The sequence below is a fragment of the Aspergillus viridinutans genome (genome assembly GCF_018404265.1).
Source record: "Aspergillus viridinutans IFM 47045 DNA, scaffold_2, whole genome shotgun sequence".
In the NCBI taxonomy this organism is placed as follows: Eukaryota; Fungi; Ascomycota; class Eurotiomycetes; order Eurotiales; family Aspergillaceae; genus Aspergillus; species Aspergillus viridinutans.
In genome coordinates this window covers 650,753-671,075 of record NW_025091218.1, presented here as the reverse complement: position 1 = coordinate 671,075, position 20,323 = coordinate 650,753, and the positions used below count along the sequence as shown (strand labels likewise).

The window sequence follows — 20,323 nt, the reverse complement described above, 5'->3', positions numbered from 1 at the left end:
CGCGGCTATCCGTATTTCACACACAATCAGCATCTAGAGCGCGGTGTTAAACCATCTGCGGGAGTCAATTTCTCTTGATCATAATTTTTTGATGAGAGAATTCTGACGACCGATATAGACCGACCGTCAGCGTCAGCGAGGACAGAGGATCATCTATTATTGTTTTGGGGTCTGATTGTTGTAGATCTAGTCTAGCTCTGGTGTGGCTTGTTATTTTAGTCTAGGCGCAAAAGTGAGCTCCGCCTTTTCTAGGTCGGAATTTTGACCGCGTCCTCCGCCCAGACAAACAGAAAGCCTCACTATAGCTTCCTCACTTCATCCACCTCGACTTTTCACACACAGACTTTGAGATGGAAGACGGAGATACCCTGGCTGGCCTTCGCGGCCTGTACCAGGATCTTTCTGCTCTTTCAGACTCGTCGTTTGTCAACATTGAACGACTCCGTGTTGAGTTGGAAGCTCACATTGAGGATTTCAAGAAACTCCTAGACAAACCCTCAAAGAACAACACAAGTCGGCAGGCTGTTCTCTCAGGTCGGTAAATTGAGGATGGCTCCTTGCAGTCCCAATTAAGACTGAACTCGGATGTTAAAGGGGCAAGGCTGACTCTACTCAATTGCTCTACAGGGAAGATTACCGTTGACGATGTCGAATATTCAATCAACCAAGACTTTCAACAAGGCGCGCTACAACTCGCGGATGCTCTCAATATTGATGAACTGGAGGCCGCTGTTCTATTCTTTGCTGCGCAGGAAGAAGCTCAAATACTGGATAGACCTCCGCTGATCGCGGCAATTATGCGCTTTCATGAGCGGCGGCACTTCCTTCTTGAATGCTTACGCCTGATTCTTCAAGAATCGTTTGAGGTTGAGCGGGAAGTGACGCAAGCGCTCATGCAAGACATGGTGGCATTCGTCGTCGAGATTAAAACTGGACCTTTGCGGAACGCATCGCTTTTTGCGCGGAAGTGCATGAAGTCTATGGAGGATATCGAGGGATGGCTGCTGCTCCTTGGGGAGCAGATTCAAAAGGCATCGATTGTCGGCCAAGTGGAGGATCGCGATGTTATGGAAGCCATTGAATACCAACGCAACAGCCTGCAGCAACAACACGAGTCATTAGGCGCAATTCTTTGCTATTTTTTCAAAGGACCTTATACCAGTCCTGAGGACCTTCGAGTGCTCCTGAATCGCTTAAGGAAGCTTGAAAGATTTGATGGACTGCTGCTTCACTACATTCCTGCTATGATATCTTCATTTGTTCAGCACGGGTCACCAGAACGGTCGAATTCATACAAAGAAGCCAGGAGCCTGCACATGGCGGTAACTTCTACCAAAGGTGGCCAAACTTGGACGATATCGACGTTTCACGCAGCAGTCATCGCGCTTTGGCTTGCAGTGTACAGTGGCTGGGATGTCGACGGGCCGTCTTCTCCTGTCCAAGGGGTTGACCTCGAAAAAGAAGCAGAGGAGCGCACTCAAATGTTTATGACGGCACTAGACGACGGAGGACTCGATTTCTTGCTTGCTATTTGCTCAGGTGTGAACAACGAAGAATGGGCCGATCCGGCTCGCCGCGAATTAGTGGCGCTGTTGTTGAAAGAGAGCGCATTGTCAAAATTGGAATCCGAACCCTGTGCTGGATTTCTAAAGACTCTGCTGATGGAGAATTTGGAGGCCTTTGTGGAGTCTTGCATTGCCAACATGCCAGATGCAGTTCGAAAGCTGAAATCCGAGGAGGATATGCAACGCTTGGATCAGATTACTGCCCTGAGGGACGGTTTGTCGTCCAGCCTCCATCGTGGCCTGGTCGAAGCTCGCACTCACCTCGAGTCTTTCCTCATGATCATAGCCTTCGCCTTCGAAAGCCGACCAGACGCAGCTCAGGAGTTTTGGGCAGACCCGGACGGCAATTTGTATGGCTTCCTTCAGTGGGCTTCCAAGAGACAAACCGTTCCAAGAGTGAGCGCCTTTTGCGAATTGCTGTGTTCTATTTCTGGTGGAGAGGAGAATGCCGCTGCTGCACATCGGTTTCTAACCGAGGAGGACAAATTTTTGTCGTCCAAGTTCAAGCGATCCACTTCCATGAATTGGTCCCAGATGTTTGCTGAACTCCAATTGTACGCGACGAGAGTTACTGAGAAGCCTAGTGCTTCCCAAGCAGTCCTGAGGGCTCGAAAATCCGAACCAGCCGACATGAGCGAGCCAGAAAGCCCTGTCATGCTGACGTGCTATCTGCGATTAATGGGCCATTTATGCAAGCAGAGCGGCTCCATAAGGCAGTGGATGCTTCACCACCCATCTTTCAGCATTGTTAGCACCCTGTTGACCTTGTGCAGCGGCCCCATACCCACGCATCTGAGGGCCACCGTTTTCACCACCCTTGCAGCTCTAATGACAGACAGAACGTCCCACAATGGCAACGAGATGTGGCTCTCTCTTGACCAATGGATTTCTGGGGGCGCCATGAGTGGCCCTGGCCTTGGTAAAGTACCCATAGTCTCAAATCCATTGGTATGGCATGAGCAGCAGGCGTTCCAGAAGATCGGCGAGAGTTTTGATCAGGCCAATGCCTTTGTCGTCTTAATCTACTCGCTCGTTTCCCCTACCTCCGACTCAGCAGAGTACCATCTGTCCCTGCCCTTCCCCGAATCTCTAGGATCCTCCTATCGCATGCCAGGTATCGAGCCGTACATCGATTTTGTCTTGGGTCAGGCCCTTTCGAGGAAGGTCCCAGATCTAAGCGAGCGCCAAACTCGCCTTTTGACCTACAACTGCTTGAATTTCGTCATCACATGCCTGAGATCGTTCAACGAAAATATCGTCACTGTCCTCAGCCAACCCGCGATCAGCTCCGATTCTAGTCTGAAAACATCATCCTTGACCACCTATATCCGCCTTCACCCGTTTGCGCGTGTGGCTGAGTGGCTATTTAATGAAGATGTTATCAAAGCAGTCTTCGCAACAGCTCAACAAGACGCCACCGAGGTTGCCAACGCAGCATCTGACTCTATAATTGTTCAGTGCGTGGTCAAAAGCCTCGAAGTCATGGACCTGATGTTAGATCTGCAATCGACCTACTTCCATATCGTTCGGCCGTCCATCAAGTCTCAGGCGGGTGGAAGCAGAATTAACGTCGCTAATTCGTCGCTTTCATCCTTCGAGGACAGCGTCCTCAACAACTTATCGATCATACCTGCTCTGAGCCTTTATTGCGGCGCGGGTCACGAGCAACTTACCGTTACCTCAATGGCACTTTTGGAGAAATTGTCAAGCTCCAGGAAGTTGAACAAGTTATCATCACCAGAAATATCGAAGTGGCAATCCTCAAACAAAATAGTTGAAGTTTTAAGCACAGAGGTGGACGTTGACAGTGTTTCACGACCGCTGGTGTCTCAGATGCAACCTGAATTGAGGGAGTTGGAACTTGGTGCACGGTCCCCAGGCTATATTATTAGGGAAAGTCTTTTGGCACTCCTAAATAGCTGTCTCAGCATGATCACAGATCGGCCGACCATTGCTCATCTTCTCCTCGGGTTCAGTAGTGTGGGAACCATGCTGGATATTTCTCCGAACGGTCTGTTCTCGAACCGAATGTCCTTGCTACATGCTACCATTGGATTCTTACAAAGCTATCCCGATGCGATAGAGGGGAACATTCTGCCTTGGATGATACACCTACGGCGTATGGCCTTTGAAGTTCTCAAGCATCTATGGTCCTCAAAGATCGCGTCCGCGTTTACACTGCTTGAGATGCGTTCCAGCCGCTTTCTACTAAGCATGTTTGCCAGCCAGCCTATAATCGGACCAGCCACTCCTTTTGATGGGTTATCTGTCATGGACGAAGAATTCTGGATCTCTGAGTCCACATCAGCTCTTGCTGAGTTCTTACTTTTTAGAAGTTATTTGTATGCCTACGCGGCGACCGAAATTCGCTCGGCTGCCAAGCTAGGCTCGCAAACCCTTCAGACAGAGGTCCTTTCGACGCTGCTTGGGAACTCAACCACAGAGACCGGGGAGACAATCCTCAATCCCACCGTCTTTGACCTCTTTGATTTTGCTGACCTGGATCTCAGCCACCGAATTCCACCGCCCAGATTGGTCTTCCTCAATGGAATTGGCTTTGATGTGTGTGCGAAATCGCAAGCAGACGAGTCGCTTGTTCTGTACAATCTAGCGGAGGTTGCAGAGCTCATCCAAGTCAGAAAGGAAGAGTTACTGTCGAGTGGGCAGTTGCGACCTCAGGATGAAGAGCAGTTTCTGGCCGAAGGTGAAGGTCTAACATTATTCATTCGTGCGACGAATCAAGCAAGGCAAATTGCGTATAACCGTTACCTGGCGCTTCGATCATGGACAGAGCTCATCACAACGATGCTGGCTTGTTCAGAGATTGAGGGTGGCCGAAAACCAACGTTTATCTTGCATTCAATGCAGTTGGTCCTCCCTAAACTTGAAGCAGCCATCGAGGAGGACCTACCGGAGGCAATCGAGCTTGCACGACTAGCCGAGACTCTGATCGGGGGGTTAGAATCTACCGCCACGAGTTCAGATGGTGCGCGGCGAAGTGGGGATATCATAGACGAAAAGCTACACCAGCTGTTCCAGATCTGCATTAGAGGCATATTTCTGGCAACTGGAAATGTTCAGCTGAGAGAGACGTTTTACAACATTGGTTCCCTGTACATCAGTCGTATCGCCTCCGCCGATGCAGTGAATCAGAATCTGAGGCATCACAGTCAGCAAGTGATAAAGACAGCCGGCTCGAACCTGATCGAGACGACCTGTGACGACGCATACGCCGGCCAAGAGACATGTCGGGTGTCGGCCCTCCTCTTCCTCAATCTGCTCGCCTCCCTGGATCGAGAAACCGACTCAACCCTAGCGGAGTTGATCTCACAATCGAATTATCTGAGTCTTTTCTTGGATGCCATCAGAGCGCTACCTGTGGAACTGAAGAACACTCAAGCGAATGGTAAGTCATGGAGGTAGAATTCATGTTATTGTGAAACACGCTGATATCATAGTAGATACGCCAGCATTGCTGTCATATTATGAGTCGCTGCTGTCTTTACTTCAAAGGCTCTGCCAAACCAAGAATGGAGCTACTCAGGTTCTGAAAACAGGCCTCTTTCAGGCGGTTCGCGAGTCACGGCTATTTGCTGCTGATCCGGATCTGGGCATTGGTAAGTACATGTCGGCTTCTGGGGCAGAATCTCTCTGACGGCGACAGATATTGACAACCCTGATGCTCTTCGGAAGTACTATGATCTTCTTGGCTCGGTACTCCGAGTTATTATCTCAGCTGTCTTCTCTCGGGGTCTTCATAATGAGCAAATCATGGAGCAAACGCGAGCTTTCCTGGCAGAAAACAGACAGAGCATGGTCGGTATCTTCAAGCGATTTGCCAAAATCGGGGGAGTGGGTACTGCTCATCATCACGGCGCGTTGAGTGATTTGGCCAAGTGCTACATGACGCTCATCAGCGCCACCAACTTCCTAGAGGTATGTACTCAACCAGCTACAACAGCTGCAGATGCTAATAGATCTCCAGTATGAGGACGAGGAAGTGAAGGAGCAATCTCGCCCGGCATTATTCTCCTAGACTCGAGTCAAAAAATACGGCTCGAATACTCAAATAGCCGAACTCGGCGTTCTCTTATAAGACACGATACATATGCGATGCGTTTATTTCACTAGATTTTCAAAAACGTTGGAAACGACGGAGACCTGACGTGGAGGTTGCGTCTGCTTAGACATATTGAAGAGAGATATCCGATATAAGACGAAGACAATTGATGTCCGAAGTCAAGTCGTCGTGTTTTCAAACTGTGTTTAAGATTTGTGGGTTCGGCCGTAGGATAGACAGAAGGACAGAAAGGTTAAGCTTGTTGCCAGAAACAGGAATGATCTTTATGACAACCGCTGACAGGGAGGGAATTTGCCTGCATCTAACAATCTGTTGAATTCAGTTTATTTACATAGGGTATGTCATCATCTTACAGTAGAGGAGCCGAGCGCACGGGCGTATTATCTTATCTCCGAGTAACCTTCAACTGGGCTCCGGCGTGCCCGTTGCATCCTTGCTGCCCAGTGCTCATCAATCTCCTCGTCCATCGTTCAACCCCGCTACTTCACCTTCTCTTAGACTCAACAAGAAAGCAAACGACTTGCCATGACCTGTGCATTCCAGGCAATTTCTGAATCTCGCCAACGCTGAGCGCTCCCTTCTCTCGACTTGATCATTCGGACCGAACCGGGTCGATGCAGCAGAACTCGAGAGGCGCCCCCGAGCAGAGGAGCGGTAAGCGCAAGTCGATCAGCAAGAGGAAGCTTTCTGATCAAGAAGAGGCGGCATTTCGGTCTCAGAACTCGCAACAGCATCCGCAGCAGCAACAGCAGGCGACCATCTCCGAGCTCTTATCCAGGAACCATACCCACGCCAAGGGTTATCCCCAGCAGTCCCCTCCAACGAACAAGCGTCCTCGGCTATCGCCATCATCGTACTCGCGAGCCCCAGTTTCGTCACAGGAGCTTCATCCGCCGGACAAGATGTACAATTTTTCGAATTCGGAACATCGAGCAGGTGGGGCGTTTGCGCAGAGCTCCCCGGCCAGCACGACAGTCAAGCCCCATTTCTCGAATACATCGTCGCGTCAGAGTAATTTCACCCCTCATACTGGCGCAAAGAGGCTCGTGGTTAAGAATCTCCGGACGGGCTCGCGGTTGAATCAGGATTCATACTTTGATAAGGTCTGGGCACAGCTGGATGCAGCGCTGAGCGCCGTATTCAGCGGCGGGAAGCCCGAGGTTTCACTGGAGGAACTTTACAAAGGGGCAGAGAACGTGTGTCGTCAGGGAAGAGCCGTGGTGTTGACCCAACGGCTGCAGGACCGATGCCGAGCGCACGTGTCTGGGGGTCTGCGGGACGAGTTGTTGGCTAAGGCAGCTGATGGGAGTAACGTGGATACATTGCGGGCTGTGATTGACGCATGGAGCACTTGGAAATCAAAATTGGTAAGTTGATTACGCATGGCGGCTTGAGTTTGTCCTTCGGATGATTGATAGATTTGTTACAGGTCACCATTCGGTGGATCTTCTACTACCTCGATCAATCTTTCCTACTTCATTCCAAAGAGTTTCCCGTCATCCGTGAAATGGGCTTGATTCAGTTTCGGAGTCACATATTCTCCGACCCTGTATTACAAGCGAAGATTCTACAGGGGGCTTGTGACCTTGTTGACGCGGACCGCAATGAGGATCATGTCATGATGGCAGATTCGTCTTTGCTCCGAAATGCTATTGAACTCTTTCATGGACTTGATGTCTACACAACGGCTTTTGAGCCTCTTCTTCTTTCTGAGTCGAAGCGATTCTTTTCATCCTGGGCTCAGCGAGAGTCATCTGGATATCTTGCAACATTCGTGGAGAACGGCCATAATTTAATATCGAGAGAAGTCAAACGCTGCGAGCTATTCTCTCTGAACAGGAGCACCAAGCAGAAGCTGTCTGAACTTCTCGATCGCGTCTTGGTAGCAGATCAAGAGTCGGTATTACTTAACGAGAAGGACGTTCTTGGCTTGCTTCGAACTGGCAATAAGACCGCTCTGGAGAAGCTCTACACTCTTTTAGAGCGGAGGCAACTTGGGACGAAATTGAAGCCAGCTTTCAAGAATTATATTGTGGAAGAAGGCTCGCAGATTGTCTTTGACGAGGAGAACGAGGCGGAAATGGTCGTTCGTTTGCTAGATTTCAAGGCACAGCTGGACGATACATGGGTCAACTCGTTCCACCGCAATGAGGAGCTGGGTCATGCACTCCGCGAAGCTTTTGCGACCTTTATGAACAAGAGCCGGAAATCGGAATCTACCGGCGGGACAGACAATGTCAAGACCGGCGAGATGATTGCCAAGCACGTAGACAAGCTGCTCAAAGGTGGATGGAAGCTGGTTCCTGGGCGCAATATGGTGGACGTACCACTGGCCGATGAGGACGCTGAGATTAACCGACAACTGGATCAAGTACTCGATCTGTTTCGATTCGTCAACGGCAAAGCAGTGTTTGAGGCATTCTATAAGAACGACCTGGCTCGTCGCTTATTGATGGGCCGAAGCGCCAGTGATGATGCGGAGAAGAGCATGCTGGCAAGGCTCAAGACCGGTGGGTTCCGACACGCATCGTCTTTGGTTGACTGCAAGCTGACTTGTTGAACAGAATGTGGTTCCACGTTTACACATAATCTCGAGTCCATGTTCAAGGATATGGATGTTGCGCGAGACGAGATGGCTGCTTATGCCTCCATTCAGCGCGAACGGAGGAAACCACTGCGGATCGATCTGAATGTCAGCGTGCTCTCAGCCTCTGCATGGCCATCGTATCCTGATGTGCAGGTGCGGATTCCACCGGTCGTTGCAGAAGCGATCGACGACTTTGAGACATTTTACTACAACAAGTACAACGGGCGAAAACTTAACTGGAAGCACCAGCTGGCACACTGCCAGCTACGGGCCAACTTTTCGCGCGGACAGAAGGAGCTGGTGGTCAGCTCGTTCCAAGCGATCGTGCTCCTGCTTTTCAACGACATTCCTGAGGGCGGAAGTCTGAGCTATCCTCAGATTCAGGAAGCGACGAAACTTTGTAAGTGTTTCTGCTAGCGAGATTATCGGTTGTATCCGTCACTGACTGCTTCGATGCAGCCGACCAGGAGCTCCAACGCACACTCCAGTCGCTTGCATGTGCCAAGTATCGGGTCCTCACTAAGAAGCCGAAGGGACGAGACGTCAATCCTACCGATGAGTTCTCATTCAATGCGGGCTTCACGGATCCGAAGTTCCGGATCAAGATCAATCAGATTCAACTAAAGGAGACAAAGGAGGAGAACAAGAAGACGCACGAACGGGTGGCGGCCGACCGACATCTTGAGACGCAGGCGGCCATCGTGCGGATCATGAAGAGCCGCAAGCAGATTTCACACGCTGAACTGGTTGCAGAGGTGATCAAGGCGACGCGGAGCCGAGGAGTGTTGGACGTAGCGGAGATCAAGAACAATATTGAAAAGTGAGTGGTCTTTTCCATACTTCCTCTAGGACGAGTACTGACTGTTAGCCAGACTGATTGAGAAGGATTACATGGAGCGAGACACGGAGACCAGTTCTAACATGTACAAATATGTCGCATAAGAGCAATTGCACTGTGCCGTTAGAGAAGCTGTGACCATTTTTATCCAGCATTTATTCTCTCATTATGACCTTACACCAATGACATTCATTTATGACCTGATATGCTTCACAATTCTTCTTTGACTTGTGGTCATTCATGGTTTTTACCAGAGTTTGAACTACTGCGTAGCTCCCAAGCTGCCAAAGTCTAGGCTAGAACTGCGAGTCTGGGACTGGGAAGGTCGGGAAGTCTGCAACACACCCGGAGTAGCTCCGACCCCACAGGAGCAGTGAGCATCGGAGTAGCCAGCTGGCGGGAATACAGTAGCTGGATTACATTGAAAGGTAAGCAAGTGGACATTGTAGAACTAAGTTGGTAGTGGTACTCGACCGAGAAGCGAACGGAATAATCAAAGGTAGGCATAGTGCCACGGCTCTGGTTCTATCTATCTTTTGCAAGTTCACGTGGGTTGAGTTCATCCTAGTTAGTGTTCTAGATAGTCAGGATGCGGTAATGATAGTTACAACTGTGGATTCAAGGGATCTGACAGCAGGGAGCTACTATTTTATGTAGTACGCAGATGAACCCATTATTATTTTTCTTCGGGTCTCATGACCATGATCTTTGATTGTGTATTGCATGTATCAAAACGCATACTCTGTTCGGTCAAGTTGCCCGGCTCATCTTCTCTTCTGAGGACTTATGCAAGGAGATTAGGCTTAATGCCACATGATCTTAATTTGCTGATTGCTGAATATCAGATAACTAGCTATTGCAAACAATCTTGTCATTATTATCATCTTTGGCAACCTGATTGAGGTTATGTCGAGTTGAGACCCGTTTGGATAGACATGCAATAATAATGTTCAATCTACACAACAAGATAGGATGATGTTACTATTGCTGGACGGCTGACGGAATTACCCTAGAGGGTAAGCCGAAACTGTCTCCAGTCCAGACTCAAGACCCCACGATTAATGGGGTGCACTGGGCACATCCATCTACTCCCCCTTCTTACATTGATAGTCATCCCACAGCATGGGTCACTATGGAGGGAAGGCTAACCGTGGTACCTTAGTACCCCTAGTACTATGGGTCGACTACAGAAGTATAATTGTTCATGTGAGCAGCAAAAACGGGGAAAAGAGAACAGGCCCGGCACTCCAGATGTGGATATCATTGAGTATATATACTGCTCCTCCCCTCTCGAATGATTCTCCTCGAGCATGGTCTAGTCTATGTATCAAAAAGAGCATCCAACTGACAGATGACAGGTCCAAACTTGATCACAGGCTACTCCACTTTTTCCCCACCTCTCACAGACTGCAAACCGACTCCTAAATCGAACCGTTGACTCTGGAGATCCCCGTCGCAGTCAATCCCTGGTGCAGTCGCTTCCAGTCATCCCGCGGGCTTCGCATTGAGGGGAAATAACGCCCAGAAGTTGTCCCATTGGAACTCATCCCGCGCGAGACAGTTGCCGGAAGATTATTTAAAGCGACGAGGGGTTGTCTCTCCGTAGTTCCAGCGACATTCTCGTATCTGTTTGAGATCTTGATATTCCCCGACTTTCTCCACTTTAACACGGCGCAACTCCGGATTTAACGATTGTCTCGCTCCACATTTTGACATCATGCAGAGTACGTCTCACTTCTCTCAATGTGTCCAATTTTCGATTTCATCACATGCGCATTTCGCAAATCATGGAGTCGGATGTCTCAAGTAGACCACTGTGGTTGTATTGCGCTAACGATTTGGCTTCATAGCCAAACATTTTTTCGACGACCCGAATCACCTGGTCCAGACAGCTCTCCATTCCCTGACACTCACAAACCCATCGCTCGCATTTGATTCGAAACACAAGGTTATTTTCCGTCGCCCGGATGCATCCAGGAAATCCAAGGTGGCCATTATTTCAGGTGGAGGTTCCGGTCACGAACCTGCGTTTGCGGGCTACGTCGGCCATGGGCTCATGGACGCTTCTGTGGCTGGCAGCATCTTCGCCTCTCCGTCTGCCGAACAGATTCGCCATGCCGCCATGAACTGCGTCGACAACGAAAAGGGCGTGTTGATCATACCTATGAATTACACCGGCGACGTCCTCAACTTCGGCATGGCTGCCGAGAAATCGCGGGCTGCAGGAGTCAAGACCGAATTCTTTGCCATTAATGATGACGCGGGCGTCGGCAAGAAGAAGGGCGGAAAAGTTGGCCGTCGCGGTATCGGTGGTGGCATCCTCATCTTGAAGATCGTCGGGGCCTTGGCCGAGGCTGGGTAAGTTGAGAAGCAGCACGATTCCGGGCAACAGCTAACATCGTTCAGTGCATCGCTCGAAGACGTGCACCGCGTCGCTCAATTAGCAAACGCTAACCTTGCGTCTGTGGGTTCCTCCCTGGAGCACGTCCATATTCCTGGTAGAGGAGTCCCAGAGGATACCATTCCTGATGGGGAAGTGGAGGTTGGCATGGGCATTCACAACGAACCGGGATCCCACCGGATGAAGTTTTCGCTTCCAGCAGTGATCAAGACTATGCTCTTGCAGATCCTGGATCACAACGACCCAGACCGCGCTTTCCTGCCTCATCAGCCAGGCGATGAGTTCGTGCTGCTCATCAACAACCTGGGTGGCGTCAGTACCCTCGAGCTCTCGGGTATTACCGACGAAGTATACCGCCAGCTGAAGAAAGATTTCAACATCAAGCCTGTGCGCATCATTCAAGGGACCTTCCTGACCAGTCTCAACGGACTAGGCTTTAGTGTTTCACTACTGAAGCTCGCGGATACGGGACTGGGTCCTGGCAAGTCTATGCTCGAGCTCCTCGACGCGCCTGCCGAAGCCGTGGGCTGGTCTGCTCCTATCCGCACATCGACATGGGATGCGCACCAATCCGATGCTTCTGTGGAGGTTAAGAGCACTAAGCTTGCTGAGGACCAACCCAGTAACATCAAGCGTACGTGCCTATGGCATTGTTTGTCTTTCTCTTTGCAGCGCTGATAATGTTACAGTGGACCCAGCCATCCTCAAGAAAGCCCTCGGATCCGGACTCAAGCGAGTCATTGATGCCGAGGCGCTGGTCACCCGGTACGACACCATCGTCGGCGACGGCGACTGCGGCGTGGGCCTGAAGCGCGGCGCAGAAGCCGTCCTGTCCCTCCTGGAAGACCCATCGTCCAACCTGACCGACGACGCCGTCACCGCCGTCAACCGCATCGTAACCGTCGTGGAGAACACCATGGACGGCACCTCAGGCGCCATCTACTCCATCTTCCTGAACGCGCTCGCGCACGGTCTCCGCGCCCAAGACCAAGGCACCCCAACACCCGCAACTGCCGAGGTCTGGGCCGACGCTCTCAAGTACTCCATCACCGCGCTGGGGAAGTACACCCCCGCGCAGCCGGGCGATCGCACCCTGATCGACGCGCTAGTTCCCTTCTGCAACACGCTGGTCGAAAGGAAGGACGTGCATGCGGCTGCAAAAGCCGCGCAGAATGGAACCGAAGCCACCAAGGGCATGAAGGCGAGTCTCGGACGGAGCGTTTACGTCGGTGGCGAGGAGGAATGGGTCGGCAAGGTTCCTGACCCTGGTGCGTATGGGTTGAGCGAGTTCCTGACCGGGCTCGCTGAGGCGTTTTGAGGGTTCATCTTTGTTCCTGCATCAAGTATATAACCCTTTGGATATCTTCTAAAATAATTTATGATGATGACGATAATGATATACTCTTTCCTTATCCATCATCCGCTTCCGGGACGTTGTAGGAAGAGCATGAGGTAACTAATGGTAACAATCTTGAATCATCTGATATCGGAAGTGAACCTCATACAACAGTGCCACTCATTCTGCATCAATAAAGTCCATGAGTAGAACAAACACCCCTTTACATACTGACCGCTGAGCGAGACGCATTCTAGCCTTCTGCATGTGCAGAATCACTGTTATATACTGGTAAGGTATCTTGTCCAGCTGCACCTTGGACGGATACTACTCCAGAGATGACGGCCGTCACCCACCAAAGCATGTTGATTTCCTCGCATAAACACAAGATACCGGGGACCGTCATAGAAACTCCGCACACCCATAAAGAAGTGGAAGCAAACTGCGTCAAAGTTGGTCTGAAGCTAGCAGGAGATGATGATTCCTGTACAGTTCCCAGGGATCTGACCCTAGTCTATACCCACTGCTTGTTTCCAAGATGCGAGACAAACGCACCACCCCATCCACCCTCGACGCTGGCCTTCTCCCAAACCGACCTGACCTGTCGGACGGATTCTTCCGGAGTGATTGCGCCCTTGAAGTGAGGCGCGTAGGCTACAAGCTTGCCCATGAGACTTGTTAAGCTCTCGATCTCTTGCGGAGTGGCTGTGAGTTTATGTTAATAAAATAACTCTATGTTTGCAATCTTCCAATAAAGGCAGGAAGGGATACATACCATCTGCGTAGCGGCCTACCTCCACCAAGCCTGGGCTAATACTCATGAAGAGCACGCCATCTTTTTTATACTGCGCGTTAAACTTGGCCACAATGATATTCATAGCTGCCTTAGAGGCAGCGTATAAAGCACCAGTCTCAACCTCATATTCATTGGTTAACTCAAGGTCAGCCATACCAGTAGAAATGGTAATGACCTTCTTGACCTTGCCCTTCAGGACAAGAGGGAGGAAGAGGTGGAAGAGGTGGATGTTGCCAGTAACATTAGTCTGTAGTAGCTGCGATGAAACAGCCTCAAGCTCCTCAACCTTGTCACTCCTATTGAACACATTAGCATTAAGTAGCCTGAACCATAGCCAGAGGGAAGTAGACCTACAATGCGCCGATGGGTCCATAGGCATCCAAGGTGGGCACTAAAGCCCCGTTGGCCACCAGGTAGTCGACACCACGCTCACCAACAATCTCAGCTGTGTCGGCAGCGGCTTGCTTTAGGCTGGCGTACTTGGTGAGGTCTGCATGGAGGATATGGACATTAGGATGGTCGCCCAGCTCTGCTACCTTCTTCTCAGTTGCAGCTTTGTCGCGGACCAGACCGATGACGAGGTTCTTCTGGTCTTCCGAGAGCTGCCTGAGGAACTCGAACTAGGCTGGATTAGATAATGACGGTGCATCGCAGTGTAGAAGACTCACCCCAATTCCTCTGGACACCCCGGTGACAACATAAACAGACATGTTGAGTGGATAAGTGATTCTAACTTGGATAGATTGTGTGTGTGTAGGATGCAATAAGGAGCTACCTAGTCTAGACTCTTTGCGAGGCGAAGCGTAGCATGCCTTTATATAGTTCAATTGGTTTGATAGAAAGGAGGTCCATAAACAATAACCATATCATACATTAGGTGCTTAATAATACTGCTTGATTAATAATAGATGATAGAATGGGATGGAACATGATCCGTGGGCCTACATAGAAGTGCCCCATGGAAGGTCTTTGTTTAAGCTCGGTGTTTTACCTTGCCGTGCAGGCTAGTGCATGCATGCATCCGTGGGGCTTTGCGTGCGTTGTGAGTGGTCATGAGACAACTCTCTTGACAGGAAGAGCTGACTAACACCATATGATGGTTAGCAAAGGACGGATCTCCAAGTCGACAACATTGGTCAATTATATTGCGCCGAGGCCAAAGCAGCAGCCAACATCAAGCTTCGAAATGGGTTGGCCATCTTGGCCTTCCTGTCAGTAAGCAGTGGCTTGGCTAGTGGCATCTAGCGTCTACATCGGCGCAAGGCTTGAAACAGAAATATCCAAAGACGAGTATGAAGCGGGTATATCAAACTAGCATATACAACAGGGATGTCTCCTAGCCCCCAACCACCGACCCATGAATCAGGGAATCAACAAAATTCCTAATAGCCTGTCGATGCACCCACGCCAATCGCGTCGCATAATATGTCCCTCCCCCCAGGAAGCCCAGCACCAAGCTTGAAACTGCCATCAGGTCCCAGTTCCTCGCCTTGTAAACAGGCATCCGCATATCCGCCATCTGGAGATGCATCGGCCGCGTCTCCTTCCCATCCACGACCCTCAGCTCCGTATCGTACAAAATCTCCTCGATGGGGTCCGCCCAGCTGCTTCCGCCTGGACGCCCCTTGAGCGATGCGCTGGAGGTGTAGGACATTGCTCCCGTAGCTCCCGTCGCGATCCTCCAGGATTAGCTTCATCTTCGTGTAGACTTCCTCCGCCGTGAAGCGGAACTTGTGCAGGACCTCGGATGTCCCGCCGGCGGCTAGTTTGGCCGCGTTGCTGATCTGGTCGAAGAAGAAGGGCATGACGAGCATGGGTTTGCCGTGGTAGAGGCCCTCGCTGGCACTGAATCCGCCGCCATGCGTGAAGTAGATTCGGGCATAGGCGTGATCCAGGATCGACCGCTGGGGGTGCAAATAAAGGGGAATAGCCAATCAGTATGCTTTCCATCCAGGAGGTCGCCGAAGCAGACGGTTTGGCCCGCAATGGTGAACTGATCTGCTGTGTCAAAGAGCTGCCGTCCGCTCTTACCTACGGACCAGATCACGCCGTCGATGAGCCCTGCTTCCATCGCCCGGATGAGTCCTTTGATGATTTTCCGAGCATCCGCATGCAGCAGGATGATATGCGTCCCCAGCGCGACGTAGATGGTTTTCGCGTGCCAGTCCAGGAAGCGCTGGTGGATGTCATCCAGCGGGGGATATTCATCTGACAGGATGGGCCCGACGGCGGCAACCAGCGGCGGGAGATCCTTTGGGACTTCCAGACCGAAGAACGAGTTGACCAAAACCAGATAATCCGGTTTCGCTGGGGTGGGAAGAAGATAGTTTAGACCCGCGCGTTTGCGCATCCCCTTCTAACCATTGACCCCGCTTCTTTCGCTTGAGCTTGAGACACTAGTCGAAAAGTAGTTCATGTGTCATCAGCGTCTGGACTTACCCCATGGTCCTCTGCTCTAGTCAGTCCATCCATTTTCGACTTCGAAGCTCAGGGGAATATCTAGAGAAGTTGAATACTCGGTCCGCACACCCCGTGCGTTGCTATTATCGATAGCTACCATTTAAGGTCACAAGGTGCGAGGATGAAGTACAGAGTAGGATGTTGGAAACCATTAAATCAACCCAGATTCAGACCAAATCAACCACGCCTGAACAGGAAAATTGTTTACCCGAGCTGACATTCTGTCACCGCCTTCCTTCTTCTCGCATGGCCATGGATTCAGGAGAAACACTGATTTATAGTCACTATATATATCTCTCTCATTCTTCAACAAGGCGTCGGTGTCGAAGGATGTCTCAAGATTTTGATCCGTGTGCTATGCTGAAACGTCGCTTGCTTCGCGGGGAGATCACATACGCCGCCGCAAAGGAACAAGACGCCAATATCCTCCATCAGTTGGGATACAGGGATCGGAAGATTCAATATTTCACCCATCTCTACCGAAATCAAAAGCAGATCAGGACAATCGTCGCCCATCATCTTGGCCTCAGTTCCGCGGACACATGTCGTATTGTTGATGTTGAGGACTGGATACATGGCAGCTTCAATGTTTGCATCCGGGTTGATGTAGATCCTGGGAGACAAGTCATGATACGATTCCCCTTGCCTTACCGGATTGGAGAGGATTGCTGCCCTGGTAACGCGGATGAGAAGGTCCGTTGTGAAGTTGGGACCTATGCGTGGCTTCAAGAGAATTGCCCAACTGTCCCTATTCCACGCCTTTATGGGTTTGGACTATCCACTGGCCAAACTGTACGACCTCCCTTTATGTGTCTTCCAATAAGACCGATTGCTCACAGTCCTAGTTTACTGTTCTTGATAATCTGCCTTTCATAACCCGCGTGATCCAGCGTCTACGCCGTCGTTTGTTAAATTGGTTGAACTATCCATCTCCATCCCCCTATGTTCAGCATCAGACCAAAGATCAAATTGTATTAGGAACACCCTACCTTTTGATTGAATACATTGATCCGTCTAGAGGGAAAATGCTTTCTGAAACATGGGAAGAAGGGCGCCACGATATCAAATTACGCACGAACCTTTTCCATGGTCTCTCCCGCATTATGTTGACCCTAGCACGTATTCCATTACCAAAGATCGGTTCCTTCACTCTAGATGAAAAGGGGTACTTGAGTTTGAATAACCGGCCTCTGACCCTGGAAATCCATCAACTGGAAAATGAGCACATCCCAGTTGACATGCCACAGAATACCACTTATGCCACTGTTGACTCTTATGTCAATGACATCCTCGCATTCCATGAAAGTCGGCTTCGCCATCAGCCTAACGCAGTCAATGACGTTGAAGATGGCTTTTATCAGACATCCGCTTTGATGGTAATGAGAAGCGTCTGGTCTTGTTTTTTCCGCCGTGATTTCCTTCGAGGCCCGTTCTTTCTTAATCTCACGGACCTTAACCAGACCAACATCTTTGTTGACGATGATTGGAACATTAAATGTCTTATCGATCTCGAGTGGGCATGCTCCCATCCAGTGGAGATGATTCATCCTCCGCATTGGCTAACAAATCAGGCTGTCGATTTGATCAGCATTGATGATTATGAAATTCTTCACAAAGAGTTCATGAGGGCCTTTGCAGAGGAAGAGATGAAAATCGAGCTACCAGTCCATCTCTATCCTATTTTGCAAGATGGATGGGAGAGAGGAACATTTTGGTGTTCTCTCGCGCTAAGCAGCCCTACTGCGTTATTTAAGATCTTTTATGACTTCATTCAACAAAGGTTTTCTAAGGCCCATGACGATCCAGCATTTTGGAAGATTACTATGCCCTATTGGACATTCAATACCTTTGAGTTCATTGAAAACAAAGTGAAGGACAAGGAGCAATACGACATCTCTTTGCGCGAAGCATTTGAATTCGGAGATCCCAAAACCTGATTCTCTTCACTCACTGTCCTTAACCTTCACGCTTGCTTCCCTCACCACCACTTTGTTCCTTCCTTTTGAAGTCCTCTACTGCAGCCTGAAGATTCAGAATGGATTTTTTCCCTCTGTTCTGCTGAGCAGCTTTGCCTGAAGAAGAGAGCTGATTGAGCGTCTTGGCGTCCATCTTCATAGCCACATTTGCTTCTTCAATTTTACCATCATAACTTGAATCTGAGCGTCGGTCCGCCATTTTGCATCCTGAGACATTACCAGCAAAAATTGTCAGTGGCTAGTTGAACATAAAAGTCCACTGCATTGATTTGGCTTCATGACTACCTTGAAAAAGCTTGGGGCAAAATTTCTTGTCAGACGGTCTCAGGAGATATACTGCCGGTGAGCTGGTGAGAATGTTATTCATTGCTCTATTGGCAGCAGGTAAAGCACTCACGTGTAATGCGAGAATATACCCAACGCAGGAAGGAAATATGGAGGACAAATGTGAATTCTCAAGCCTTGCCGTCTATGGAAAGCTAAGTGTTTGTTGCGTTGCGACGTACTCTATTGACCGTACAGCTTACTCAAGAGGCGCAGTCAATTTGCAGGACACTGAAGGTTTGGGGTATACTAGGTTAATCTAACTGCTGCGTGTCTTGTTTGGCCTGGAATTATGAAAGTTCCATGCGCTCCGAGTACTTATGCACAAGCACAGGAGGAGATAAGTTACATCTACAATCGCCATTTGGTCAGATCTGTGACACTGGCACTGGGAAAACTATGTGGCAACGATGCAGACAGCCATAGACTTTTTATTATTGGTCGCTGATCATGTTGGGACTAGTAGCTGCAAAGGTGGCAAGAAGAACATTAGGAAGCCAACCAAACCGACTCTGTAGGCGCTGATGATGTGCCTTACCTCTTAGTCTGCCTCTATCCTTATCTTAATGTTGCTTTTTGAAAGAGCTATATCTTGGGTAAAGTTTTCATTCCGTAAGTTCCATTGATCAAGGTGTTGGTGGTATTAAACTGCAGCCTGGTGGAGGAACTTATTAGAAGCCATGACCTTAGGCACTAATTAACTATGACTAGAGCGTTGTATCGATCAGTTTGGATTAGAGCCTACGAGGTAACCGGTGGTTGATATAAGATCTCTTATGCTTCTAGGGCTTAGGGCTTGGCGCCGTCTCTCACTGCTTACTGCCTGGCTGACAGGATGGCTAAGATGAGATGAGTAACAGGGTCTCAACGAAATAGTAGACGGGATTTCGGGGAAATAGTCTATTTCTCTCGGCTCTGCAGGACCAAAAGAAATTATGGGGTTACATATGCCTTTATATCTGGGAAGCAAACAATATAAACCTGGTTACCTGAGATGAACCCCCCGGTACGGCAAGCCTACCCTTCCAGACTTGGGGCTGTAGTAGGAAGAGCTGCAGCCGTATCGATGCTGCCGCTAGACCCAGCAATAGGGGAGTGTTCTTTAGGATCATTCAAAGTGTCATCAAGCTCGCAGTAAGGTCGAGTGCACGTGGCTTCAGGATAACAAGTGCAATCGTTTCCGCAAAAGGCACTTCCATGAACGTGGTACCCTAAACAATATGCTCCATGATGTTCACAAAAGTAAGTGTGTGCGCGAGTTGAGCAATTGAGATTGATAGATTATTGCTCTTTTCTGGAGTTTCTCGAGTAAGTACTTCGGTTTCGGGATTCGAGGTAATGGGCAGGGGCTAAGCCCACGGCTGTGAACACACATGTCCATGACCATGAGAGTGTACTATCGCCAGTTAGAAGAAAAAAAGGATGGAGAGAAGTGATCAAAGAAAGCTAGACGAACCTGGAGCTTCATGTTGCCTAGTATTCTAATGGGTAATGGAAGAGCAAGGATCTGTCAGTGCTGGACGCTGTTAAGTAACTGATGTACCAGGTCTCTCATCTCAGGTTTGGGTATGCCCCTTTATAGCTTCTATACCAGGCCATTCACACAGCATTCTCGGGTAGGTCAGCTCCAGAAAGCCATAACTCATCTTTGTCGAGTTATTCTTCTGTGATTTAGCGTGGTAGAGCACATTTCACATGCAACATTGCCTCCAACTCATTCCTGCATTGTAGAGGCCTGGGACAGGTCGTGATAGTTAAGAGAGCAGGGAATAGATGAGACTAGCGCTTTAGCTGATAGTATACTACCTTCTAATATATTGTAGGCATGCTTCTTTAGATGCAACTTCATGTACATGAGGTTACATAGGTAAATGCAAGTTGACTGCGGCAACATTATCACGCTAAGATATTTAGGCAGCACTCCAATGGCTTCTTAGAGCACCCCCTAAAGCTTGGTTT

The 20,323-nt window shown here is 49.6% G+C and overlaps 6 protein-coding genes across 6 annotated transcripts; 4 read left to right on the top strand and 2 right to left on the bottom strand.

Annotated features, from left to right (window-relative positions):
* Nucleotides 1-350: 350 nt before the first annotated feature.
* Nucleotides 351-5,601, top strand: Aspvir_003836 (nuclear pore complex Nup192/Nup205 family protein; the record flags this gene model as incomplete). The annotated part of the gene is made up of 5 exons (XM_043267080.1): nucleotides 351-534; nucleotides 628-4,971; nucleotides 5,027-5,182; nucleotides 5,230-5,501; nucleotides 5,551-5,601. The coding sequence occupies 5 exons, from the start codon at nucleotides 351-353 to the stop codon at nucleotides 5,599-5,601; spliced, it is 5,007 nt and encodes a 1,668-aa protein (XP_043123015.1).
* Nucleotides 5,602-6,260: 659 nt separating this feature from the next.
* On the top strand, nucleotides 6,261-9,175 carry Aspvir_003835 (cullin family protein; the record flags this gene model as incomplete). Its single annotated transcript, XM_043267079.1, has 5 exons — nucleotides 6,261-7,013; nucleotides 7,076-8,156; nucleotides 8,211-8,633; nucleotides 8,693-9,053; nucleotides 9,106-9,175. 5 exons carry the CDS (start codon nucleotides 6,261-6,263, stop codon nucleotides 9,173-9,175), a joined length of 2,688 nt encoding a protein of 895 aa, XP_043123014.1.
* Nucleotides 9,176-10,788: 1,613 nt separating this feature from the next.
* Aspvir_003834 (putative dihydroxyacetone kinase (DakA)) lies at nucleotides 10,789-12,790 on the top strand (the record flags this gene model as incomplete). The annotated part of the gene is made up of 4 exons (XM_043267078.1): nucleotides 10,789-10,795; nucleotides 10,922-11,429; nucleotides 11,478-12,106; nucleotides 12,162-12,790. 4 exons carry the CDS (start codon nucleotides 10,789-10,791, stop codon nucleotides 12,788-12,790), a joined length of 1,773 nt encoding a protein of 590 aa, XP_043123013.1.
* Nucleotides 12,791-13,322: 532 nt separating this feature from the next.
* On the bottom strand, nucleotides 13,323-14,314 carry Aspvir_003833 (SDR family oxidoreductase; the record flags this gene model as incomplete). The annotated part of the gene is made up of 4 exons (XM_043267077.1): nucleotides 13,323-13,513; nucleotides 13,584-13,900; nucleotides 13,959-14,224; nucleotides 14,273-14,314. 4 exons carry the CDS (start codon nucleotides 14,312-14,314, stop codon nucleotides 13,323-13,325), a joined length of 816 nt encoding a protein of 271 aa, XP_043123012.1.
* Nucleotides 14,315-14,986: 672 nt separating this feature from the next.
* Aspvir_003832 (glycosyltransferase family 1 protein) lies at nucleotides 14,987-15,954 on the bottom strand (the record flags this gene model as incomplete). The annotated part of the gene is made up of 2 exons (XM_043267076.1): nucleotides 14,987-15,508; nucleotides 15,577-15,954. 2 exons carry the CDS (start codon nucleotides 15,952-15,954, stop codon nucleotides 14,987-14,989), a joined length of 900 nt encoding a protein of 299 aa, XP_043123011.1.
* A 440-nt stretch (nucleotides 15,955-16,394) lies between these two features.
* Nucleotides 16,395-18,001, top strand: Aspvir_003831 (uncharacterized protein; the record flags this gene model as incomplete). The annotated part of the gene is made up of 2 exons (XM_043267075.1): nucleotides 16,395-16,856; nucleotides 16,910-18,001. 2 exons carry the CDS (start codon nucleotides 16,395-16,397, stop codon nucleotides 17,999-18,001), a joined length of 1,554 nt encoding a protein of 517 aa, XP_043123010.1.
* Nucleotides 18,002-20,323: the final 2,322 nt, after the last annotated feature.